Raw genomic sequence first — 27696 nt, 5'->3', positions numbered from 1 at the left:
TCCCCCCTGGGTTTCTGATCACTGTCAGTGGCAGGGGGCTTCTTCCTGCTTTCCCTTTAGCCTCCCTGCATTGTGCCTACATATGCAAATTAACCGCCATCTTTGTTGGCAGTTAACTGCCATCTGAGTTGGCAGTTAATTTGCATATAGCCCTGATTAGCCAGTGAAAAGGGTAGCGTCGTATGCCAATTACCATTTTTCTCTTTTATTAGTGTAGATACCTTCAGAAACCTGTGACTTCTTACTGCTAATGTATGAAGTTTAACTTGTTAGTGAGGCATCTCTGGATTGAGTCCCAACCAACTTTTTTAGCCTCATTTTCTATCACTCCCCTTTCTCGCCCCCTTGTACTTTACACACCAGCTAAATTGCATTATTCACCACTACCCATCACTCCTGTGTCATTTTACTTTCTCACTTTATTCATGCAGACAGTTCTGATTACAACATCCTTTCTCCCTTTGTTTGGCTAACTTTTGCTTCTCCTTCAAGACTCATCTTGTATATCTCTGTTATATGACATCCTATCCCAACTACAGTTAATCACTCCTTCCTTTGTGCTCACTGATCACTTTAAGTTTTAAAAAAAGTACATATAACATTTATTACTTGGTTTTATAATTATTTACCTAACTGATCTCTCTCTCAACTTGATGCTTTGTAAAGGGAGGATCTCTTTTGTAGCTTCCTCAGCATGGAGCATTTGGGAGACAGCACAGAGTAATGAAAAGAGTATTTTTTAATCCAAAAGAGATCTGGCTGTGATTGAAATTTTGGTCTGACACAAGCTGGTTACTTCAGTTATTCTTTTGTACCTAGAGAAAAATATGTAATCCATTCATTTTTATATTCTCAGAGTATCTCTTCCCAACCAACAAGTTCTTAAACTTCCATCAGTTGGTTGTATAACACTGTGTGTATAACATTATCTATTAGGAATTAGTAAGCACACATTACGTCCCAGGCACTCAGCGTACACACTGATGTCACTTTAATTCTCAGAATACAAATTGTCATCCCTGTACAGTACAAATTGTCATCTTCTTTAAGCAAATAGGCTCAGAAACCTTGAGCAACATATTCTGTAAAGTGGAAAAGGAAAAATTATGACCTGAAAGGATACGTAAGGAGAGGAAGAGGCTTTTGTTGCCTCACTTACGCACTTGACATTGACTGAGGAATGATTACTAAAAACAAGATTGCTTCTCAGTATAATCAAGGTATTAGTAATGTGTGAAGGCCAGTGTCTTGAGAATCAAATAAAATAGCATACAGAGTTTCTTACCCTTGGAGATTGCTGATTAATTGTGAAAGGACACTCAGGCTTTTCACCTGCAGGGATTTCAGTGCCAGTTTCAGTGGCCAGAGTGTTTTTCCCAGGGGGAAGATTGAATGTCTCCTGTTTGAAAGGGTCAGAGGATATGTGAAGCCACATGATTAGCAATTTTATATTTGAATGCGAAGGGCAGTGGCATAGTTGACTTAAACCAGAGTTTTCTCAACCTGGGTCAGCACTTTTTTAAAAAAATTTTATTTATTGATTTAGAGAGAGAGAAAGGGAAGGAGAGAGAGGAACATCGGTTTGTTATCACACTTGTTTATGCATTAATGGATTGTTTCCTGTATGTGCCCTGACCAGGATCGAAATCACAACCTTGGTGTATCAGGACAATGCTCAAACCAGCTGAGCTACCCGGGCAGTGCTGGGTAGCACTTTTACCTACTTAGTTCTTTGGCACGGGCGGCTATCCTGTGCATTGTAGGATGTTTAGCAATGTCCCTGGCTATCCACTAGATGCCAGCAGCAGTGGCCCCACCTTCCATTAGACATGACAACAAAAAATGTCTCCAGATATTGCCAGGTGACACTGGAGGACAGAATCGCCCAGGATGGAGGGCCAGTGACGGAAACAAAGCTTTTGCAAGTCTTTGAAATCTCATAATATACACATCCACGGGGCTGGGTGGCCTTGAAACAGAGCCTTGGAAAGAGTTAACCCACACCCTGGAGGAGCTGATGACCCATGAAGCTTGTTGAGATCTTTTGACTGATTAGAATATTTCTAGTAGCAGACTGAAATAGCTTGGGCTGAGGCTATTAGCAAAAAATTTGTTTCAGAGCAGTTTAACATCTGTTTTCATTTCTGCTTTTGTAAGTTCCTTTGCTACTCAATTCCTTTATTTTAAGCTGTCTTCCTCATAGAACTTAAAATATTTGAGTATATGTCAAAATATCCAGTTAATAGAAAATGTTTTATTCAAACAGAAATAAAACTGTTAATAACTTTAAATGAGAATAAGATGGTGGGAGTTTAATGTGAAGTCAGGCGCAGACAACAGCAGAGAACATATTGTGAAGGGAACTAGGTGTCTGGTTGTGTTTGAGATTCACTTCCTGTTCTTGTTTATCATTGGAAAGTTGCACCTTATGAAAGATTTTAGATTCAGATCATTGTATTATTCTAAGAAAAAAATTTCAAAATGCTAACCACGTCTTAGTAACCATAGAAAAACATACAACACATAAAAGTAATCTCATACCTATCTATCTTATGGTTGGATTTTTTTGTATATGATATATGTTGAGGTCTGAAGTATCTAATGTGCTTTTATTATCTGAGGTCAAAGGGAAAAAGGCTTTTTCAGTTACAAGAGCTCAGGCGTGCTTGTTAGCTGATGTAATAAAACGGACTCTGGCTTATTTAACAGAAAGAAGGTTCATTATTAAAATAGTTCAGAGAATAACTGGGAGGGCACAGAAAAAAGCTAGAATAACACACAAAATGATCCCCTCAATAAACTGATATTATTTGTTTACTTAATGAAAGTCATGAGGATAATTTGGTCTGTATTATTTTCAGCTCTCATCCTGGTGCCTAGAGCAGTGCCTGACTCGTAGGCCCTTAATAAATATTTATGTATAAATAAATTATTCGACCAAGGATATGGTTGTTAATATTGTCAACAACATGGAGAAACAAGACAGAGTAGCATTATAAAATGTTAATATTGTACATTTTATTTGGAGATTATTTTGGTAGCAGAATTTACCCTTTCTCCCAAGAAATCTTGGGAGGGACATTTTGAAGAACTATTTTGTACCATAGAACCTTATCTTACATATGTTCCTGTTTTAGATGAACATCCACAACAGTCTTGCAAGAGTAGATCTTGATATCGCTCTGTCCCTTGTGAGAAAGCAGAGGTTCTGAGAATTGAGTCACTAGGATCATGTCTGTTAAGTGTCAGAACCCAGATTAAGTCATGCCTGTCTGACACCTAGCTCAGACATTGTCTTTTGTGCAAGACAGCTTTAATGCTACTTCCTTTCTTTCCTTTTTTTTTTTAGGTGAAAACTCTAGTTCTAATGTATACTATACTAGAAATTAATTTGAGATTATAAACTTATCAAACCAAGGCTTCCTATATACTCATTTTTTTTCAACTGCAGTTTTGCACATGTTCCTAAAAGTAAATGCTAGGGTATAAAGACAACATTATGACTGCATTCAAATTTTGCTGCTAAAATGAGAAGTACAAAATAATAGCATTCTGCCAAAGATGTTCAGATGGGGGAAAATACCTATAGAATGGTATCTGAAAAAGCACTGTCTACATGACCCCAAAAGAAACGGTCCTGTTTCTCTTCAGAGCTTCCAATTGCTGCCACTGTGTTTTATACTTTTTACAATTTTTGAAATAATTCAGGCTATAGAAAGGTTACAATAAGACAAAAGAACTCCCTTATACCCCACACCTGGATGCCCTAATTATTAACATTTTTTTACATTTGTTTTCTCTCTGTCTCTCCGTATATATTTTTCCCCCTGAATCATTTGAGAGCAAGTTGTAGACGTATGCTTCTTCACCCATAAATACATCAGTATATATTATTTTATTCATATTTGGCAATTGTACAAATAATGTTCTATTTCACAGCAAATATTTCACAGGAAAAAACTATGATCCATTCCAGAATTATATCTCACATTGTTATGTCCCTTTACTCTTTAATCTGGAACAGTCCTCATTCTGTCTTTGTCTTTTATTATCTTGATAGTTTAAAGGATATAAGCCAGTTATTTTATAGAAGATGAACCTTATTTTAATAATGTGGTAGAATTAAAGTTTTGAAGATGAAGCATTAGATGAAAATAATTTGTACTTCCCATGTTTCTTTGGCATAACCCATTAAAGCTTTTTATTATGAAAAATTTTAATCACAAAAGAAGAGAAAAATAGATCTAATAATTAACATTATTACTATCCTTTCTTCTACTCCCCTAAAAAAAGTAAATATTTTTACTGTATTTTGAAGCATTTTCACCATCGTAAGGTTTTATTTAAAGTCCATACTTTAAATAAGCTGTAAAAATGGCATTTCTTATATAACCATCAGAGGCCCAGTCCACAGATTCATGCACTGGTGGGGTCCCTCAGCCTGGCCTGCGCCCTCTCGAAATCCGGGACCCCTCAGGGGATATAATAGTGTGCAAAGCGGCTGGTAGCCGGGGAGGAGCCTGAACCCACGCCCGTCCCTGCACCACTCCCGCTCATCTTGGCCCCGCTGTGCCACCACTCACCACTCAGTAGTGCTGCAGCGGAGGTGGAGGAGGCTGGCACCACCACGTACAGCCGTGAGCCCAGCCAGCGTCTGGTGCCCGTCAGTCAGATGAGCAGTACTCCCACTGTGGGAGTGCACTGACTACCAGGGGGCAGCTCCTGTGTTGAGCATCTGCCCCCTAGTGGTCAGTGTGTGTCATAGCAAACAGTCAAATGGTAGATCGGTCAAACAGTTGACGGGTTGCTTAGGGTTTTATATAGAGATAATATTACTTTACCTAACAAAATTATTTATATTTCCTTACTCTAAGGTACTACCAAAACTATATTTAAATTTCTTCTATTACTTTGAAAATGCCCAATTACATTTGTTTTTGCATTTGGTTGCCATGTCCGCCATCTTGGTTCTCCTCTAAGTTTCTTCTTTATCTTTTTAAAATTAGGCATTTTCCCTTCCTTTTGGTAGAGTTTTTTTTTAGTATATTTTATTGATTTCTTTACAGAGAGGAAGGGAGAGGGATAGAGAACTAGAAACATCGATGAGAGAGAAACACTGATCAGTTGCTTCTTGCACATTTCCCACTGGGGATGTGCCTGCAACCAAGGTACAGGCTCCTGACTGGAATCTAACCTGGGACCCTTCAGTCTAAAGGCCGATGCTCTATCCACTGAGCAAACTGGCCAGGGCATGGTAGAGTATTTTCATGTTTTATGTGATATGATGGATATGCTTAGATTGGCTTGCTCATGATCTATTCCAGGGTCCTCCTTGCGTGTCGCCACATAAATCAGAGGTTGGAAAACGGAACACTCTTCTTAACTTCGTTGCATCAGAATTCTGGGTCTGATCGAGGCTCCACCAATCAGAAGAACTTGTGTGGTGCTGGAGTTCAGTGTGAGCCAAGGCTGTAGCATATGAGATACCATTTTGTTGACCCAGTTCTGCAGACCCAGCAGGGCTCCGGGGCTTACTGTTCAGACAGCTTCCTGACCCCTAAACTCTGCTGAAATGATCTAATGACTTCCTGATTTCCTAGGGTCTTAAATATGGCAGAGGAAGCGTTCTTCTGGGTAGATCAGTCCTTATGTGTTTTTTTAGGAGTCTCCTCCTGGAGGCATAGACTGGATCTGCCCTTCTAGCCCTTCCATCAGTTTTATAAGCAATCAGCTCTGTGTCAAATCTGTTTCTGCCCAAAATAACTTGAGAGGGTTCTATTATCCATAAATGAATCTTAGCTGGCAGAGCTGGTAATCAAAAGAATGTAACATCTATATTTAGCTTCAAATGTATATACGTATAAAGCAGTATATCTAAATCTGAGATACTTATATTTGAACTGGAACAGGTTAAGGAAAAGGAAGTAGCCCTTTGTGTTAGGAGATCAGATTACTCAGGGAGCATTATGCCTGTGTGTGTGTGTGTACATAGTTATGAAAAACCCTGACAGTCTTTTCATGTAGATTTCTGGTCTGTGTTCTTTGCTGGTGACTTTGTTACCAAAACCATTTCTTACTAGGACTCTTGAAGGTCTGTTGAGACTACGCTGCTGTGGGATCTTAGATATGAATGTGGCCAGGTGTGTGCCTTCTCTGTCTTCTCATTTGGCTGGGATGGCTGTAGCTAACTGGTTAGAGACAGAGACGTGCAGCCAAGTGACATCCACTGCCATCTCTCTCTTAGTCCTTTGTGAATCAGTCCCTGAATCTCTGCTTCCATCCCTGATGTAACAAGAGTGGGAGAATGTTGGAGACTACACTCACCAGTTTTTAAATGTATCACAGACATTTTCATGTATCCACAAATGCAGAGAGAATAGTATAATGCCTGCCATTTACCCATTGCCTTATCAACACTTTGTCAAACACTCAAACGTCAAATAATTTGACAACTGATCCTAATGGGACACTTTTTTTTCTTTCCATTTTACCATTTGCTTCCTAAATTCTACATGACCAAGACCTACAGTAGCCTTAGCCCTGCCCCTGCCTCTGACTGACCAGCCTCTCTCTGGGTCTCTTCAGAGACCTGAGTTCACGGGCACAAGCATAGCTATAGGCCATGGCTCAGGCCAGCCAGTACAGCTTGTTGGGACTAACAGCAGGAACTGCTTTGATTTGTCGTCATATGTGGGTATTGTGTCTCTGGATCTGTTTTGATGATGTCTTCCTCTTAACAGCTGTTCTTTAAGTAAAACCAATAACACTCAAACTCATGACCTTTTCTTTGCTCTTGTTCCCTTAATGGGGAAAAAATAGACAATAATACATGAGATAGCATTTGCAATACTTTAATTACGCTCTCAAATTATAATATATGGTAGACCAATACATGATAATATAGTTTGTATTTATTTTTAAACCCCATATATTTGTAATATGTATATTTTTAAAAAGCATATGTTTCACTGTAGGACTTAAGGGGAAAAATAATGGAATTACTGCCCTCAAATAATAAGAACATATCGAAATGTTGCTTTTTTAGAGTAAGATTAAAAATTTTTGTAGCCTCATTGTAGTTTCATTCTGACACATTTTTTTTTCTTCTCAAACCTGCATCGGAAAAGTCTTACAAGATACAGACACTAAAAATAAATATTCTCACACCCTGAGAAAACTGATTAAAGCCAATCAAAAATTATCTGAGTTCTTGGTTTGGGTCAGTTGCAGTCGGTACCGTGTGGAACGTAGAGTAATATGGTTCCTGCCTATGAGTGCTTGCAGTTCAGTTAAGTAGACAAGACATCTAAAAAGCATTATTAACAACGAGAAGCTACATAGCAAGTGTGCTAATAAAGCGAAAGAGTAATAGTCAAGGTCTCTGCCCCAGGAAAGCCTCTATTTCAGTGGATGGATATAAGAGTAATGCACACGAAATAATAGACCATAGACTGTACGATGGTTGCCAGAGAGCTCACATATTATATAACACTGTTATTTCATTGATTTAAAACCCCCCACAAATGTAGGAAGGCTAAAAGACTGAACAGAGGTGATATAGCTGACTAGCTTTCAAACCAAAACCAGGCCACAGGTTTTCAGGCCAGTGTGTCTTTTCTCTTCCTTTGTTGTAAGATAATATAATTGTAAAGTTAAAACTGTATAAAAGCCAAGTAAGTTGAGGAAAGAAAGATGAGTGGCTTTGAATAGTCAAAGAAGAATTAAAGAAAAAGGTACAATTGGGATGTGAGTGTAAAAAATAAGTGGAGGAAACAGTGAGAACCAAATATTTGTTATATTCATGGGACAGAGACAAAACCAACTAGACTAGTAATTTGAACAGTGTGTGTTGGGCAACGGGGGGAAATTGGGTGGCTAGGGCTTGAAAGTATAGGAGAGGAACTCGGACTTCATGTGGTAGATCATGGGGAACTATTCTCAATCCTTGAGCATGAAATGACACAATGAAAGTGGGATTAAGGAAGATGTGTTTGTTTGCCAGGAGAACTGTATAGTGTCTGCATTTTTCTTTTCTTACACTGTGTGTATTGGTCTGTTTCATTCTAAGTAGGTTAAACACTTTATTAATCAGAAGGCTAGCTTATGTTGTAGCCACAAATTAATCCAGAAATCTCAGTGACTGAACACATAAATGCAGCAATTTTCAACCTTTTTCATCGCATAGCACACATAAACTAAAATCTAAAATTCTGCGGCACACCAAAAAATATATTTGTTGCCAATCTGACAAAAAAAAAGGTATAATTTTGATTCATTCATATCAGATGGCTATTGTTGTATTGGTTGTCATTATTTTATTTGACAATCCAAGGGAAAAGAAGTCAGTGCCCCTGACTAAATAGTTAGGTATTACATGTTTTAAAGAATCTATGTGAAGAAACCTAAAACACTAATTTGAAAGAATATATGCACCTCTGTGTTCATTACAGCAGTATTTACAATAGCCAAGATTTGGAGCAGCCCAAGTGCCCATCAGTAAATGAGTGGATAAAAAAGCTCTGGTTACATTTACACCATGGGATACTATGCAGCAGTGAAAAAGAGGGATCTCTTACCCTCTGAGACGCATGGAGGGACCCGGAGAGTATTATTCTCAGCAAACTAAGACAGTCAGAGAAAGATTTTTTGAGAGCATTATGCTAAGTGAAATAAGCCATTCCGAGGATCAAAAGTACCATATAATTTCACTTATATGTAGAATCGAATGAATAAAATGAACTAACAAGCAAAATAGAGACAGACTTAGAGACAGAATAGATAGAGAGCAGGCTGACAACTGTAAGGGGTGGGGGCGGGTGGTACTGGGTAAGGGGGTGAAGATACTGAGCAAAAAAGAAAAAACAAGAAAAATTCATGCACATGGACAACAGTGGTGATTGCCAGAGGGTGGGGAGTTGGGGAAGGTGTTGGATGGAGACTTGACTTGGGATGATGAACACACACTACAATATACAGATGATGTGTTGTAGGATTGTGCACCTGAAACCTGTATAATTTTGTTAGCCAGTGTCACTCTAATAAATTCAATAAAAGAAAAAAATAAAATGAAATAATTCTTGCAGCGCACTGGTCGAAAATTGCTGCATAAGTATATTTCTTGTTTGTACCACTTAGCTAAGGTGGATGGGATGCAGGAGTGGGGAATTCTCCATTTACTCATTCAAGAACCTATACTAACAAAGGTCCTAGAACATATCTGGTCACTGTGGCAGGAGAGAAGAGCAGGATAGAATATTCCTCACTGCTCTCTAATGTTTCAGCCTAAAAGTGGCATGCTACTTTTGCTCTCACCCACTGGCCAAAAGTAGTCACACATGCCCCTCAAGTGAACCTGAGGGTAGTCAGTGAGCAATGTCTCTTCCAAGGCTCTCTGAGTATCTGGGTATAAATTCTACTTGTTTAAGAGATAATATAATGACTAAGAGTGCAGACCCTGGAATTGCCAGAATCTAGAGTCTGGCTCTCTCACTTACTAGCTGCATGACCTTGGGCAAGTTACTTAACTTTGCTGGGGAATGATTTTCTCATCTATAAAACAAATCGTAATGGTAAGAGCCTCACAGAATTATTGTAAGTTGTGAGGCTTGAGTGAGAAACACACACACACACACACACACACACACACACACACACACACACGTGTGTGTTAGAGCACTGTACCATGTAATTGTTAGCAAGTATTATTGTTATTATCATTAATCTGCTTGCTTCCAGTATAGCCTCTGATAGGAAGGCAAATATTTCCGACTCTAGTTGAGGGGGCCAGTGGGAAAGAAGTTGTAGTAATATGTTTGTGATGCCAGCGTCTGGACTAGGATGATGATATTGGGCAAATAAAAAAATGGGCAAGAGAGAGTGCAAAAGGAGAAAACCCAAGCAAGATTCAGTGGCTAAATACCATGGATGAGAGAAGGATGGTCAGGTTTGGGTGACTGAGAGAAAGAAGCTTGAATTTGCAGAGAATTGAGGCGGTCCCCGTGGGGAAAGAAGATGAGCTGAAGTTCCAGTGTGGTGATGGGAAATGTCTAGGCACAGGAGGCCACAGCAAGTAGAGGAATACAGCCACCTCTTAATGGACATCTTTCTAGATGTGGTGACACCCTCCTTTTCCAAGTCAGGCTACAGGCACGGGGTCAAATGGTTTGGATTTAATTCCTGGCTCCACCTCTCCATGTGGCCTGGCACTCTAGTTTCCTCATCAGCAAAATGGAGATAATTGTACCCATCTCTTAAAGTGGTGAGGATTAAATGAGATAATACCTGTCAAGTGTTCCAAAAAGTGGCATGTAGTAAATGGGTAATAATTGTTCCTTCTTGGCTAATTGAAATTTTAGTTGAAAGGAAATTTGGGGATTATCTTTCAAGTGATCAGTTTTTCAGAGTTGAATGTAAAACAGACTTCCATTGGCAGCAGTTCTTCTAGCGCATTTAGTCCTCCCAGGATTCAGAAGAATGGGCCTGTTGTCACAGGCCAGCCTTTCATCTTTTCACTCTTACCTGAATAGTCAGTGAGCAAATGTTTTTAGCTTTTGCAAAGAATAACAAATTACGATGGGCGTAAAAGTGGCCAAAATAGACCATTTTAAGGGCTAATTTAAGATTGGTGCTTCCCCTTTTAAAATTGTCTGATTCTTTTTACTGATTGGTGGGCCTGACTACCTTTTGCTTCTTGAAATATAAAATTATTTCCAAGCAGAACATATTTCTGTTTCTACTTGTTGGGCAGTTAACTCTATCTTTTAATAGGTCTAGTTTAAATTGCAGGGTCTTAGAAGATAACATATGCTCTAACATGTAATTAAGCATTTATAGAGTTTCTTTTCACTTCATTGAGACATGAAGAACTTCAAATATTTCAGTAGGACTTTAGAATATTGTTAGTAATAGTGCAAAACAGGTGCTGTCTGATTAGATGGATATTTGGGAACCTTCTGTGTGCCAGGTTTTGTGTCATGCTGTGTATATAACAGGTGACATCGTCATCCTCACAAACCCACAGCCTAGCTGAGTTTATAATCTACTTACTGTTGGTTATTTTTCCTATTTAAGGATAGATTGTCTGCTGGTATATAATAAAACAAACCTTCTAATACTTTTTTGGTCTATGTGATTTGGTTCTGCTTTCTTTCTAGAGTTAGGGTTATATTCCTTATGCTGCCTCTAATTTACCAGGTGCCTTTTCTTAGGTTTATTTATAAAGTGTGGCCGATACTATCTACTCATCCTGTTTCACATGATTGTGTAAAGGAAGACATTACATAATGTATGGACTATTTTGTAAATTATTGAGCTCTTCATATATACCTGATATCATTTCTGATATCTAACATTTACTATCTGTACTATCCTATACTATCTGTACTATTCTGTGCTACCACTGAAGCATCAATGCATTTATACTGATTTAAACGAAATAGTTTTGAGGTTTTTTTTAAAAAAAAATTAACCAAATGAATCTTTTAGAAATAAACATACAATTATGAAAGAGGTAAATATGGTTAACTGCCATGTAACTATCAGCTTACCTAGATAAGTTTTTCTAACTACTTATTATTTTTAAAGTTGTTAATAATATATCACCTGATTCATATAGAAAATACTTAAAGTGGTGTGATTTTCAAATAAGGCCACCTCCTTTGTTCAGAATACAAAAATTATACAGCACGGTTCCTGTTTTCCTAGTTTACCTGTTTGTGAGGGAAATGCAGAGGAAATAAATGTAAAGCCTACCTATTAAACAAGACAATGGAAAGGTGCCCGATGGCCGTGTGTGAACAGTGGCTTCATGAATGAAATAGGCCGTATGGGCCTTTTGAAGGAGAGCGAATAGCTGCATGTCCCGAGCATAGACTTAAAAATAAGATTAGCTGGAGATATGTTACAAGTTACCATTTTGGTAATATGGCTACTGGTGATTGGATAATGTTATTTATGTAGATCTGTGGTGTAGTGGAGAGAGAAGGAAGAAAACTAAACAGATAAAAGAATACATAATTCCTTTATCAAGTGACATAGGTATTTACTTTTATGTTTCAAGGATTTTAAGAATTGAACCCATTAGCACTGAGAGGACTCTTTCATTTGCTATGAAGCAGCTTGTTGGTTCATATATACAATAGAGTATGCTCAAATGTAGCCATAGCACTGGTATACCATAAAGATACTCTGGAATTAAAGAAGCTTTATTTCTGGTTTTCCTTTAGCAGCTTTCACTATGTTTTTCTTTGGGGACCCAACTCAGATGACTGCATGCATAAAAATTTAATGTGTTGCTCTTTCTTTTCTTTCACTTGGGAAAGTTTACAAATGAAGGAAAGGCCCTAAGATTCTGACTTCCATCCATGTGGTCTCACCTGTCTCCATAAAGCAGTGGTTCTCAACCCTCCTAATGCCGTGAGCCCCAATTTCATTGTTACAAATTGAACATAATTAAAGCATAGTGATTAATCACAAAAACAATATGTAATTATATATGTGTTTTCCGATGGTCTTAGGCAACCCCGGTGAAAGGGTCGTTTGACCCCCAAAGGTGTCGCGACCCACAGGTTGAGAACCGCTGCCATAAAGTGTTTCAAAGATCAGTGTCTGTTTTTGTCAGTGGCTATAAGGTCAGGCAGCTCTTTTTGAAGTTAATGCAATACAAATAAAGTACTCAGCAAATGGTGTTGAATCAACCATTAAGATTAATTTTCTTACAGGTTAAAAATTAAAATGAGTAAGATAAGAACTTAAACTATTCAGGATATAAAACCTAATAAAAATTTAAAGTATGACTCATAATAAGCATTTAATTTCTTTGTGTTCCATTACCACAACTGATGTCATTGCTAACACAGATACTGTGTCGCAGTATTTCAGGATTGAGTGAAACAAATTTGAGCTGGCAGACAGCGTGACTGTACTTGCAAAGGTCATGCTACTCATACTAAGCCACTCACTTGAGCAAATATATAACCTTGCAAAGAATCCTGGGAAGTCTGCATTTATAATTTTGCATTTTGCTCCCTATCTTTTGTAGGCAAGCAGCAACTCTACCACCACCTGCTGCTCATCCTTCCTGCCCTTTCTGGTAACCCAGACCACTGAAAGGCACAGGGTATCTATGAATAAAAAAGAGAAATGATCCCCTAGAGACCCAAGAAAAACCAAGTATATTTGTATATTTTTTATTCCCAGAAGAATTTAGCAAGTGGACCCTCTTCCCAGTGAGTACCTCCACATAGACTCCTTGCCATATTCCTGAGCAGTGGCCCTTAAACACTGTCGGGCTGTGTGGAGGAAGAGCTCAATACTTTTCATTGCCTCCATCAGTATCATCATGCACTATAATGTTGCTTTCCAAATCGATCTACTGCTAAATTATTGTGTTCTTGTAACTCTTGCTGTTAGTTGACAGTGACCACTGAAGAGCATACTCATAATTTTGTAGAATCCTGTTCTTTATTCCAAAAGAGTTCTTTGAAGTAAAATTTTATGACTCAGAACAAAACAAAACAAAACAAAAAGCTGTATTATTGGGGAAATAAAGTCTTAGAATAAAACAAAACATGGATTGAAAAAATACGTTATAAAAAAAGAAATATATTACAATATTAACATTTTTACACTAGCAATATACAATCTTAACAGTCTTTTTTCTTTTGCCAAATTGTTGGCAGGAAATGTTAATGATTAAAATTTTCATTTACACAAAACTTTCTCTTTTATACTGAGAGTTATTAAAATAGCCTTCCTTTTGGTATCACATTCCATTTACAAATTAGATCTTAGCTTTATGTCATTCTCTTGAGTGAAAAAACTTGAGTTTACTTCCAAGTTGGAGGTGGGAAATAGTGCCCAAATAAAGGAATTTGGAAGAATCCTAATTGGATGTTGAATAATCATTTTGCTTTATAAAAAAAGTAATGCAAAGTTTGTCATACAGTTTACTTTGCTATAAATCCAAGATTTAATTCCCTTTTATTTTTCATTTAAAGACTTGGAATGTATCATTATTTGAGTTTCTGTCATTTCACGTGAATTTTCTTCAGGGGCTGACTTCACAGCACTGGAAATTGATACACTGACTTGACGTTTCAGCATCTTCATAACCTTTCTTTTGTACCCTTTACATGCAAAGAAATATATAAAAGGGTCCATGCAGCAATTAAAGTTCATCAGGCATACAGTAAAGTGCAGAGAAATCTGGAATGACTGTCTTTGGCTACATTCCAGGAGATCAGGAAAACGAAGCTTCTTAATCATGTGCTGAATAATCGCTACATGGTAAGGTGTGAAACAGAGAATAAACACAACAATTATAAAAATGATTGTGTTGAGAGCCTTTTTGTTTACACCAGACTTCTCAGCTAGTGGGTTTTGTTTGGCAGTTTTAAAGAGTTTGCAACAGATTTGAGAATAGCAGATGAGAATAATTATGAGCGGAAGCACATATCCTATGAAACATGCACCAAGCAGAATCCAGGGAAGAGATTTTGTTTCTTCAAAGTTTGGGTATTCCATGCATGTTGTCCTTTCATTCTCCTGCTTTGACATAGATTTTATGAGCAGTGGGAGTGTTTGAGCAAATACTAGAATCCAGACAAATATGCAAATGCATTTTGCATGTTCAATTCTTTTCATCTTGTTGTATCGCAGAGGGTGTACCACGGCAAAGAACCGGTCAATGCTCAGGCAGGTCATGAAATTGACACCTGCATATGTATTGATGTAAAACACAAGAGCAGTTATCCTACACAAGGCCTCGCCGATTCTCCAGTCAAAGCCTAGGGCATAGTAGGCTATCCGTGTGGGCAAAGCAGTGGTGAAAAGTATATCAGAAATGACCAGATTTGTTGAATATAGGGTGGTAGAGTTGATTTTCTTCCTGTTTTGAATGATGACAACCAAGGCCAACAAGTTTCCCACGAGCCCAATTACAAAGACAATGCTGTAATGCAGAGGCATTACTATCCTGGCTGTGTTGTGGTGTGCGTAGAGGTCACAGTCATTTTCCGGAGGAGTTGTAGAGGGAGTAGTAAAGTTGATCTCCATTTTTATATCCATCAGCAGTGTTCAAGGTCTCTAGAAAAAAAACACAAGTCTAATGAAAAGCAGATTTAACCCAAAGCAATGTAAACTACCTTTTTAGATCTAACTTAAAAATGTTAAGATTCATATACTTTTAAAAAATCTATGATTGGTAATATGGTTACATATATAGTAACAGGAAGAACAGAATAAGATTCATGTTTTTACCTCACAATTTGGTGATTTTGGCAAAGCCCTGGGAAAGGAGCTAGAACCATTTAAATAGGACAAATTCTTTTTTGTACACTAAGTTTTTAGGCAGAACTTTCCCCTTCTTTTTGTGAATCATTGTCTGGTTAAGAATAAATTCATGTAAAGCACCCCACATTTCAGACGGGCATAAAATGCTGCTTTTAATGGACTTTCCCTCCCTACCCCCCAAGTGCATATCACTGCCAGGAAATGAAATCAGTCACACATTTATGTAGTGAAATGTGAACTTACCACACTGATCTGATTTGTGTTAACCTAAAAAAGTATGAGAAGCAAGACAAGGTTTTGTTAGGAACTAAAAATTAGGTTTTCTTAAAAGAAAGGAAAAGATGATGATGAAGAAGATGACCACAACAAACATGAGAAAACTGACAAAAAAGAAAAGGAAAAGAGAGAGAAAAAACTTAAGCTGCTTCAAGGGACAAATTAATTTTAAACTGTATTATTTCTCAGGTACCCCACTGATGCAAGTAGTACACGATGCAAGTAGTATACATTCTTTCATTCACACATAGTAGCAAGCATTACATCTGTGGTATTTTGTGTTCTGCTCTATTCATTTAACATGTTCCTGGATAAGTATAATCTATTTGTCTGTCATATGTGTAAATTTTATATAGATATTTTATGGGTATTCTACAGTATAATTTGCTTAGCTATTTCCTTGATGAACATTTAATTATTTCCAATTCTTGTTATAAATAGTGTTAGGATGAACTTTCAAGTCCTGAGTTGAAGAATAAAAAATTCCTACAATAAAACTCTGTGTATGAGGCTAGGCTGTGATAAAACTAAGGAAGTGTTGGGCAGTAAGTTCTGTGAAGTTATTTTTAGATGAAAATTTATTTTCTGGTACTACTATCTATGTGCATGAATCTCATCTGAAAGTCGCCAAAGTTAAGGGGAATTTTCAGTGTATCAAGTGATGATGATTCTCTGTGTTAAAGGAAAAGGACTCTTCCTAGCCATATCAAGGCACTGACTGCAAATCCACTTCTCTGACTGTGGTATTAAATGAATTGGATCTCTGCTAACTTATTTTTAACAATCTTGAAACAGTGATACTAACAGACAACCAGGTTACCAGAGGATTGCACTATTGTTACAGGTGTGTGTTACATACAGTGTTGATAGGTTAATTGTTAAAATATGGAAATACAACCTAAACTTTTTAAAAGGGAACAGAAATGGAAGTAGAACTTATTGAATCAACAGAAGACAGGAAAGGAGATTTGGGGTGGGGGGTGGAGGATAGAATGAAGATGGTAAATAAAAAACACAAAATAAGAGGATAGAAATGTGTCACAGCAAATTTAAATGGATTGGACTTACACATTGAAAGACAAAGACTATCAGTTTGGATTTTTAAAAATCCAGGTCTGTACTACTTAGAAGAGATATAACTCAAAGTGATTCAGAAAAGCTTGGCAGAACAGGTACCAAATAGTGTGAAAAGCTAGAGTAGCAATATTAACATCAGAAAACATAGAATCCAAAGCACATTCAGTATTAATAGGGATAAAGAGGGTCACTACAAAATTTAAAAGAGTAGTTTACAAAGAATGTAAAAATAATCATGATTGTGCATGTAACAACAAAATCTGACAGAATTTAAAGGAGAAATTGGCAAATTCACAATCTTAATGTGAGATTTTAACACATTTTTATTAGAATATGCCAGATAAGCCCTAGCTGGTTTGGCTCAGTGGATAGAGTGTTGGCCCTCAGACTGAAGGGTCCCAGGCTCGATTCCAGTCAAGGGCACATACTTTGGTTTTAGGCTCTATCCCCGGCCCTGGTTGGGGTGCATGCAGGAGGCAACTAATCCATGTCTCTCTCACATTGATGTTTCTCTGTTTCTCCCCCTCCTTGCCACTCTCTCTAAAACACCAATGGGAAGATGCAGGAGGCAGCTGATCAATGTTTCTCTCTCATCGATGTTTCTAACTCCCTATCCCTCTCCCTTCCTCTCTGTAAAAAATCAATAAAATGTAAATAAATAAATAAATAAATGGAAAAATATCCTCTGTGTCTCTCCCTCTCCCTTCCTCCCTCTTTCTCTCTCTCAAAATAAATAAATAAATAAATAAATGGAAAAATGCCTCAAGTGAGGATAAACAAACAAACAAAAAATATGCCAGATAAAAGAGATCCTGGACTTAGCTTTACCCACATGACTTCAAAGCTAACAGAATTTGTGCTGAAGGCCCATGACCATTATTTGCAAATATGACTGTTACAAGGTCATCAGAAAGATCTCAGAACTTCCAGAAAAAGCATCATCTGGCAGCTCACATTTCCTGTGATTCTTGTGCAACTAAATTACAAATTCACAATAAAAAGATAAAGGATAAATTTGGAATCTAAAAAATATATTTCTAAGGAATGCCTGGGTTAAGAAATTACAATGCAAATTTTGAAGTGCTTAGTACTACATGACAAAAATGCTACATGCCAGAACTGAGGGATGTGGCTAAAGAGTTCATTGAAGATGGATGCAAAGCGTTGAATATATTTATTTTTAAAAAGGTTGAGATAGGTTAGTTAAATATGTAGCTCAAGAAGCTAGAAAGGAACTGAGTTTGCCCAAAGAAGGTAAAAACAAATAAAAATAATTGCAGAAATTAATGAAATAGAAAAAAAAATATGGACTTTGTATTTTGTACAGAAAAAGGTGAAGTGATTCTTGAAACGGAAGTCATGGGAATTGCAACTGTGGAATAAATGTAGGGGAAAAAAGCTTTATCCAGTTCGTGTGAGAAGTAACTTTCCAAGAACTAAGACTAGACACGAGGGAGAAAGGAAAATTCCAGGCAAAGCCTGCATCTTAGGAACAGCAGCAAGAGCTTCTTTTATTTTTCTACTTTTTATGAAAAAAAATTGCTTTCTGAAAATCTTAACAGATACGTGTTTTGAGAAATATTTCCAAGCACGTCCATGGGAACTGCTTTTTAAAATACGCAATAGGGAAAAATACTTGTGGAGTCTCATCATTCTCCATGTGATTATTATTATAGAGACTAGGAAAGTTACCACTAATGTAAGAATCAAAGAAGACTGTGCTATTTCTTGTCAAGTTGTAAATGCGTGTTTGCCTCTATACTGAATTAAATATAGCATCCAGTAGAGCTAGAAATGGCAGGAGTTTCAAAACATTTTAAGTCAAAGCATGTTTAACACCATGTTAATTATAAAGGTGAGAATCTGCAGTCAAGTTAAATGTCCACCGTTAGGGGTTGGTTAAATATTTTATGGTATAGCCATATAGTGGGATACTATGCAGCCATTGAAAATAGCAGTGTACATGCCTATTTCTTGACAGGGAATAATGTTAAGTAGGAAACAAATTGCATAACATACCACTTTGGGGGGAGGAAAAGCAACTGTACACACACACACACACACACACACACACACACACACCCCTGCATGGATATATATGTCAAATATAATTTTGTACAAGTAATTTTTAAGGTTTTTTTTTTAATGTAGTCTAAAATTTTATCATTGAAAATGACTGTGAAATAAGTAAATAGGTAAATATAGTTTTTTAATCTGAGGGAAAAACATTTTAATTCAGCTCTTTTTATGAAAACCTTGTCCTGTGACATGCTTTTCAAAGTTAGCCCTTTATTTTTTTATTATTTTTTTATTCATTTTTAAGTTAGCCCTTTAATGCTCTTTAGTCAGCTTTGTGCATTAGTTTTTTTAGGTGCCTACCTTTAAGCCATGTCTCGAAGAACTCTCTTAACAACCCTGCAGGCTGAGCGTTGCCATCACCCACCTACTTTCCATGTGAGGAAACTGAGTGCCAGAGAGGTTTAAGGTCATGCTGGATCCTTCTCTCTGATGACTTGGCTTCAGGTCTTTTCCCCATCCTTGGCAGGGGCAGCTAATTCATCCTGCCCTGGAAATGGTTATAGGTTGTTCCTTCAAAGTGGCCTAAGCTTTCAGGCTATCTTTACCTGTAAATTAACAGCCTGGGCACCACGTGGCCCAGCTTCTCCTGGGTAGGAGAATGATTCTTCCTCAGGACAGCAGGGCTCCCACTTCCATGTGAGGTGTCTTTCCAAATGGAAAGCCAGACCTGTGGCCACCACCTTATAAACTATGATGGAAGGTTGTGGAGGGGCTTCGTACTACCCACCCTAGTCCTATGTCAATCAAAGAAAGGCCTTGCATAGTTTGGTCATGTAAATGTCATGCTTCAGAAACGCTCTTAAGGAAAGAAGGATCTAGGCTGTTTTGAAATACGTTTATTTGGATATTTACTAACCTGTTGAAGGTTGATTTCATTAGTCAACAACTCTATTATACTACTTTACTTCTTGCTTACATCTGTCTATATTATTAATGCTATAGTTTTAGTTAATTTTATCTTTTCCAAATTGACAGAAAAATCCTTTCATGTATTTGACTATTGTTATCCTAGTCTTATATCAGTCATTCCCAATTTATTATCATCTTCCCTCAGACATTATTTTATACTTTTCTTTAATCATCTTAGAATTTAGGATTACCACCCTGAACCTTGACTTACTCCATTTTTTAATTCATCAATAAGTGTTTTTAGTGCCTCTATATTCGAGGTCCTGGAAATACAGATATATCTTTTAAAACCTGAGGGCCTAAAACTGAAAGATGAATGCATGATATTCGGAATGTGCTATTATCTGAATGAGGTGTTTTCTCAATATTCTCTGCTGTGGTTTCTTCTCACACACACCAGGGTTCTGCTTGCTCTTTTCATTACAGTGCTCCTTTACCAGCTTTAGATTGCAGGTCCCCCTTTTAGCCTTTCCTCTTTTATTCATAACTAGTTAACTAACTAACTTCCTTTCTCTAATTTATTTACTTTAGAATATATTTTAAGTATTTTACATTTTCATAATTATTAGGCAACAGCTTCTGACATGTTATTTAGGATAGATATACCAAGTTGTACTTGAAAATACTATGGCTTGTCATTTTATGGCATAAAGAAAAGCACGAAGAAGTGTTTGTTCTAGGTATTTTTTCCTTAGAATACTTTAAGAATTATAATTTCCTTATAATGCTTTCTAGTGAGAAGATATGTGTGGTCCCTAAGCTATCATTAATGTCCCACCCCAGGGACATAAATAAGGCCTGCAATCTTTGCCCTGAAGGCACTGATAGTAACTAGGCTGCATGAGATGTGGGTCCTTAATTCAGGTTCCACCAGAGGAACACCTTTTCCTCCTGAAATTAAACTACCTGGCAGGTACTCTGGCAACAATCTATGCCACTTTGGTTAATAAGCAAAGGAAACCATCTCGGGATTGTCTCTATAATACAGTATTAATCCTTTCACTTACTGTTATCCGAACATGCATAAAACAAGTTATTCCACAGGGAAATATCCTCCAAAGTATTTTTACTTATGTTTTTGGAAGTTGCCTATGTATGCTTTTCTCTAGAGTTGAATTCATTACTAATAGGGTAGCTAATGTTTCTTAAGACACTATCATCTCATTTTTGCATAACCGGACATGTTGACATGAACTGGCAAGTTTTTTTCTAGCCACAGAAAGGAAAAAATAAAAGCCCCTCCACCCACCCACCCTCAACTTATTCATTAATAGTTAAGAAAATTGTCTAAGTTCTAATGTAACCTGTGTTCTGGAAATATTTACCCCAGACACCAACTTGGAGCCTTTCTGTGATTTTTCTCAGGGCACACATAGAAACCTTGTGCAGTTCCAACTTACTTGCTTAGCAGTTATTTCCTTAGCTTTTATTTGTGGCAGAAACAGAATAAACCTTCACTATATTCAAAGATTTAGTAAGTGCTAGAATACTAGCTTTAATTTTTGCTTTAAGATTCCTGAAAGTCACCATCACCCCCAGTATTTATTCTCTTAGTATTCATACACCTTAAATAAAAAGGGGTTAAACTTCTGGTGATTTTGTTTATATTCAGGCCTCAGCAATGAATTGAATGGGTCAAGTCATGCTGAAATGATAATAAATAGGAGGTGATTTCTCTGTAAGGTGAAGTCTGCTCAAGAATGTTTACACATCGATATGCTCTGACTCAAAGTGTCCACAGTGGCATGCACCAAAGAGGAAGTTCAGGAGCACACTTTCAAAAACAACCACGAGAGCCACAGAAATGTGGATATATATACATATACATATACATATACATATACATATACATATACATATACATATACATGTATGTATATATATATATGAATTATATTTGAATATTGTTAAAGAATGAGTGTTTGGTCCAGTTCTCTCTCTAATTTCTGTTGATAAACTGTCCTTTGGCTATTTTAGAGATAAGATTGAGGGAAATATTCTGGAGTAAGGAACAATCAGATCCCTAGAAAAGGAGGGGGCCAACACAGGCTCAGAGTTACTGGAATAAGAAGGATTCTGTCGACTGAGGAAATAGGCCAGCACAGATGTTTCAGGACAGCAGGCTGAGGCTGTCTAGTGCCCTTGAAGACACACATAACTCATGGAAGAAAGAAATCATTGCTTCTTTTCCTAGTTTTCTAAGTATTTGCCAATTATTTGACAAAGCCTCCTTGAACTTGAAGCTGAGCCAACAGGGACGTTCGAGTTCAGTCCAGTGTCACACATACTGGGGTCTAGCACTCAACCAATGATTTTTTTTCATCTTTTTTTTAGTTAAATAACTGAAATAGGTGGGAAATATCAACTCCTGATTGTGGGGAAGAAACCCAGGGCACAGGCAGGCTGTGACCAGCACAGGAACTGCCTCTCAGCACTCACTTCTTTGGCAAAGTTGGACTGACATTCATAGCGCTGCTACTCAACTGCTTTAATAGTACACAGCCCAGTTAACCGAGTAAAATAAGTCTTTCTACACTATTAGGTGATTTTTTTTTCCTAACTAGCTTTGAGTCCTGCATTAATAGCTAAGACTGTGTCCTAGCTGCATTTTTTGGAAGGAAATAGGGAATATTGTTCAGAAAGGTGACCCACTGGCAGCTGCCTGTCCTTTCTCAAAAAGAACCTAACATGTGGCAGAGTGTTTATGGTCGAGAGTTGTCCCTGGTCAGTGTGTCTGAAGGGACCTCACTGCCCTGCCTCCCTGGAGCTCACTTTTTCTGGCTTGTGGAAATATGACCCAGCTGCCACCCACAGCATGGTATGGTTCTGGGGTCTGCAGAGGGCCATCTACAGGATGATTCACAGAGAACTGTTTCAAGGCCAGTGGTCGACAGTGTGCAGTTCTTTTTGCCTTTATAGTGTCCTGAGCTCAGTGGACACTCAGTGAAGACCAACTCCAGCTTCTGTAAACGTTTACATTGGAATTGCTGGGACAGTGAAAGGTGCCTGACATTTAAATTATTTGGTTAAACACCCACTTGCACATCGAGGGTTTTACATGTACCAGCTATTTTCCTTTCACCTTTCACTGATTATTTATTCCTTGTGTGACTTTTGGTAACTTTAGCACTACTAGGCTGCTATGAAAATTGTCAAAGATGAAGACAAAGGAGGTAGTAACTCTCAGGACTCAGATTCTATGACATAACATTTAGGAACTGTAAGAAACAAGAATCCCACCATAATCATTTCAGTGTAAGGAAGACAAATACTGTTTTCATGAGGCATGATTTGACCTGTATGCAGGATAACTAGCTGTGTGATATAAAAAGGCTCTTTATAGTGAAGGTCTGAGTTTGTATAATCTTTATCCTCTGAGTCCAAAATGTTTCTAGAAATAATATGTACGTTTTCTCCTTAAAGTTCTAGGGAGTTTCAAGTTTTGGGTTTTGTCTCCATTATCTCATGGAAATTAGAAACATTAAATATCCTTATTTTATGGACAAACAGAATTAGGTGTCCCTCAGTACAGGTGCCACGTCAGGGACATGGAGGTGGCCAGGACTCTTGTGTCCCCCCTCACCACTGTCTCCAATCAGCCAGCATTTCCTGTGCCTGCAGCCTCCTGACCCTCCTCTGCACCCGTATTTATGTCTGTCGCCTGCCTGTGTGTACTACTCACACCACCTCTGCCGGCCTTCAGGCAGCCCTCACTCCTGTTTGCAGCCACTGCAGCAGTTCCCACAGTGTGCTTCAGGTGGCAGACGGAAAGCTCTCTGTTGTGACACACTTTCCTTCATGACTGGGCTCCACTTCCCTCTCCTACTGCATCTCTGGCCATCGTCCCTCTTATGATGCCCTGGCTCCAGCCACACTAACTTCTTTGATGCCCTGTATTCTCGCATAACTCTGTGCCTTTTTGACGTCCTTCCCTCTGTCTTGGTGCCTCCTCTCCTCTTGTCATGTAATCTTAGTTTCTGCTCTCCTTCAAGACTTACTTCAAAATCAGCTGCTCCTGGAAGCTTCTCTGATTTTATTCTCTCCTGCTCACTCCCAGCACCCGCAGGAAGGCAGAGTCAGGTATCCTTGCTAGGGCACTGTTTTGCAATACCATGCGTTGTTTGGCTTCTTTTTTTCTGTTTCCCACTGGTCAGTGAAGTCCTATGAGTAGAGACCATATTGTTAATTTTGTGTCTCTCCAGCTGACCCATAATTGATGGTCAATAAATACCCATTAGCCCTGGCTGGTGCAGCTTGGTTGGAGCGCCATCCCATGCACTGAAGGGTCAGGGCACATACCCAAGTTGAGGGTTCCATCCCTGGTCGGGGCTCATGCGGAGGGCAACCAATTGATGTTTCTCTCTCACATCGATGTTTCTCTCTCTCCCTCTTCCTTCCTCTCTAAAATCAATTTTTAAAAAAGAAGAATAGCAAAACCCCAGCTTTCTTGATGCTCCGTCCAGGGTTCTTTAGATTAACGTAAGCTCTTGACTAATAACAGTAACCAGTATTATTAAGCACAGGTTACTGCAGGCACTGCCCTGGGCACTCTACATAAAGTCACATAAATCCTCACAAACTTTCACAGATCAGTTTGAATGGATGAAACAGGCACGGTGCACTTCTGTGAAGATAGAGTTAAGTGTCAGAATCAATACAGGTAGTTTGGCTGCAGTAATCACACTCAGTGCCATACATTTTCTTCCCGGCTCCTATTTCCAGGATGATCTAATGTTACTGGTAGAAAATAAGTAAACTAGGAAGAGATCTCAAAACTTTAACGCAAGAGAGAAGAGGAGGACTAGGGAGACAAGAAGCGGGGGGAGGGAAATATGTTGCCTGGAATAAAAGAATTCATTAATTTGGAGCATATTTTAAAATAAGTAAAAGTTTTAGAAATGATTTTAGATTTTACTATTTTTAACAATATTTCTACGAAGCCCTCTGGACTGAAATTTCTGTTGAAAGAAAAAGGTGGCTACCCAAGATAGCTTTTATGTTATTAATTTATTTTTATAGTACTTTTTAAGTATTTGCAGATATTTGACAAAATGTTTTTATTCTTCTCTTTGGGCTTTTAAGACACAATAAGGATCTTTGTTATCTCTACAGTGTTCACAGGATTTTCACATGCGTTATCTCATCTTGTGCTGAAGCCTGTATTTTTCAGACTTCTTGGGAGGCTAAGAAACTGAACAGACTTTTGGATACTACACATCCTCAGCACATACCACACCCTAGGGCCTGTTACCGCTCCAGCAGGCCTTTAACCGTAGCAGGAAGAACAGCATCATTTGTACATTCATTTACTGGTGCTCAGCTCTTTTTTCAAGTGTAAACTTCTTAAGGAGGATGGCTTTATCTTATACAACATTTTCATCACAGAGAGAGTTTCAGAACTGTCCTATAATAGATATCATAAATGCTTATGGAATACATAACTGAGTGAAAGTCATATAGTGACCCGAGTTAATATTTATTCCATTAAACGACTGGTCATGTTATTACTGAAAAGTTCTCGGAAGCCAGTTAAAAGAAATTACCACCACCACTTGTTAGGTGAGCATGTATGTGAGGTTGCTTTGTAGAGTGGTGTGCTCTCTGCAGTGTTGTGTCCAAAAGGACAATTAAACCCCAGAGAGAAAACGTGCACTGAAATAATACTAGCAAATGCAGAGTCCAGACAGTAAGCACAGTTAGATTTATAACCAGACATAGACTCAGTCTGTGTGTAAAATATTCCATAAAGACCTGAAAATAAGTTTAAAAAAATCCTTCTCACAGAAGTGATAGGGCAAGGAAACTTTGCCTGTTGGATTCATCCTTTAGCAGTTTAATGGGCAGAAGGAGGGAGAATAGTGATAGCAGACAGTTTCCTAGCAGTTAGTATGAGAGCCAGAGTTATAAGGACTTGGTGGTGGTATTACTCTACATTTTACAAAGGAAGCAACTGGTGCCAGAGATGTCAGATGACTTGCCTAAGGCCACACAACTCAGGTTTGAGCCTGACTCCAGAGCTGGGCTTGTAACCACTGCACTATTATGCTTAGAGCAACACCCCAAGAAAACTCAAAACCACACCCTCCTTTGGAGGAAGTTTCCTCACAGTTTATATTTTGTCAAAAGTTCCTGTTACCTTCATTCCAAACGTGGGCATAAATATTGGCAAAACACTGCATATAATTCCTTGTTTTGTGATTTTTTCTTAAGCACGTACAAGTTCCAGAAAAATATATGGAGGCATGTTTAACCTTACTGATCATCAAATGAATATAAAGCAAACAACAGAGATATTTTTTTTTTACTTATCAGATTAATGGTTTATATTTAGAGTTGAAATACTGAGAAACAGTGAAGCCCAGACTGCCACTGATCAGAGAGTAAATTGATAAAATGTTTTTATAAACCAAAAACATCAGTTTATATCAAAAGAAATAATAGAAGTATATAAAAGACTTTTTGTATGTAGATATGTGGCCAAATAGTAAAATGTTACAACTCTTCTTTTTGTGCTGAATAACTTTTATATATACAATACATTTAAGTGTAGGAATACCTTATCTTAAAATAGCTTTGTTCCTTTCCCTTCATATTAAAGCAAACTGAAGTTTTGGCATTATTTGCCAACATTTACTTGATACTGTTCTTTTGTAATTGTGAGTTCACACAGAAATGCAAAGTAAGCCTATTTTTTGGCAAAGCTGTTTCTGACACAATCCATTGCTTTCACCTAGCTTAATACTGGCTGGTAGAACTGCCAGTCACTAGAGTTTAAACTCTATTAATCACATAATTTTTGCTAGAAATGTTTATAGCTTGTTATTGAGTAGATTCTTTCCCTTTACCTGTACCATAAGTAGGCTTTCAAAGTTTTTCTTAACTCAAAAGATTTTGTTGCAAAAGCAAAATATGTAGCACTTACCTCTCGGTGACTTGTTCTGGCCCCTGTGTAGTCGTCGTCAGGATTTGACCAAACTGAAGTAGGTTAACCTTGGCATGTTGTTCTGAGAGAGATTATGCAGACATCCTTTTATGGTGGTGACTTTTTTTTCTGTCACCCTGTGACTGAGCATAGTAAGTTAACCTCATGTGTGCGTGCGTGTACACTTTTTTTAAAAAATGGGAAGTGAAATTTTTCTGTTAGTGATTTTTTTTTAATAGTTATCCAAAAACCCCTTGGAATTTATGAATTGCTGATATCTGTGGAACTTTATAAATTTTTCTATAAAGATGTAAGTATTTTAAAAAATTATGTGAGAGAGACTAAAACAGTAGACCTTGATCAGTAAAATCAATGAATCATAGTTACTGGTGATGTTATATCTATAGTCTGTGTAAAGTATGAGTTTTTAAGTGTTTTAAGGGGAAAAGAATGTCAACTTTGTCAGTTTTGTCTACCTGGAAACTTGCTCAACAGCTTATAAGAAAGAAAAGTTTCTGTGGTGAGTGGAAGAAAGATGCTCTTTTGCATATATACAGAGATTAGTTAATGTTTTTAAGCAGGAGGCTAACTTGACTGAATCAGTGGCTGCATGGACACAGGAATAACAAGGGAAAAGTTGATGGGATTTTGCAGCTAAAATTGAGCCTCTTATGAACAGGGTAAAGGAAACCTATGCTGTTCACCTTAGTTTCAGTTGACTGTTTAAGTCAACAGTGTAACATGGCTATCTACCTGTAAGCTAAATTAAGTAAAATATAGTGCTCAAAAAAAAAAAAAGAGGTGATACTTACACTTATGCAGGACCAATCTGGCCATTCCCAGTCAGCATTTTACAAAGGGCACAGATGACTTAGAGCTTGCGTGGAATCTGAGGCGTCTGGATCCTAGGTCTTAGGAGAAATGATTGAATAGACTGAGAATGTTTAGGCTTAGCAGGGATGTGATCGCTGTTATCATGCATTTGGAAGACATATTGTAGAAAAGGGTTTAGGTTGCGTATGTCAGTCTTCCTAACTCCAGAAAAGGAAAGCCAATAAAAAGAAACTACTGGAGATAATTTTCAAATCAAAATATGAGTTTAGTTCCCAAAAGTTAGCATCATAAAAACATGGAGTAGACTG

At 37.7% G+C, this 27696-nt stretch overlaps 2 protein-coding genes across 3 annotated transcripts in view; one reads left to right on the top strand and one right to left on the bottom strand.

Moving 5' to 3' along the window:
* The window catches only part of UBAC2 (UBA domain containing 2), a 151795-nt gene that overhangs the window by 48058 nt on the left and 76041 nt on the right, over positions 1-27696 (top strand). The gene's annotated exons all lie outside the window — the stretch shown is intronic.
* On the bottom strand, positions 13443-26746 carry LOC102759618 (G-protein coupled receptor 183). 2 transcript variants are annotated; one of them, XM_015557551.1, is made up of 4 exons: positions 26555-26746; positions 23631-23793; positions 15535-15558; positions 13443-15082 (listed from the first exon to the last, which is right to left on the bottom strand). In XM_015557551.1, exon 4 carries the CDS (start codon positions 15064-15066, stop codon positions 13981-13983), a length of 1086 nt encoding a protein of 361 aa, XP_015413037.1. In that variant the 5' UTR covers positions 15067-15082; positions 15535-15558; positions 23631-23793; positions 26555-26746; the 3' UTR covers positions 13443-13980. The 2 variants fall into 2 exon arrangements, with proteins under 2 accessions (XP_015413037.1, XP_015413034.1); XM_015557548.1 differs by lacking the exon at positions 15535-15558 and having other exon boundaries at positions 13443-15084; positions 26555-26744.

Source organism: Myotis davidii, unplaced genomic scaffold (genome assembly GCF_000327345.1).
Source record: "Myotis davidii unplaced genomic scaffold, ASM32734v1 scaffold133, whole genome shotgun sequence".
NCBI lineage: Eukaryota > Metazoa > Chordata > Mammalia > Chiroptera > Vespertilionidae > Myotis > Myotis davidii.
Note: the sequence above shows the minus strand (reverse complement) of the source record. Positions and strands in the feature narration are given on the sequence as shown.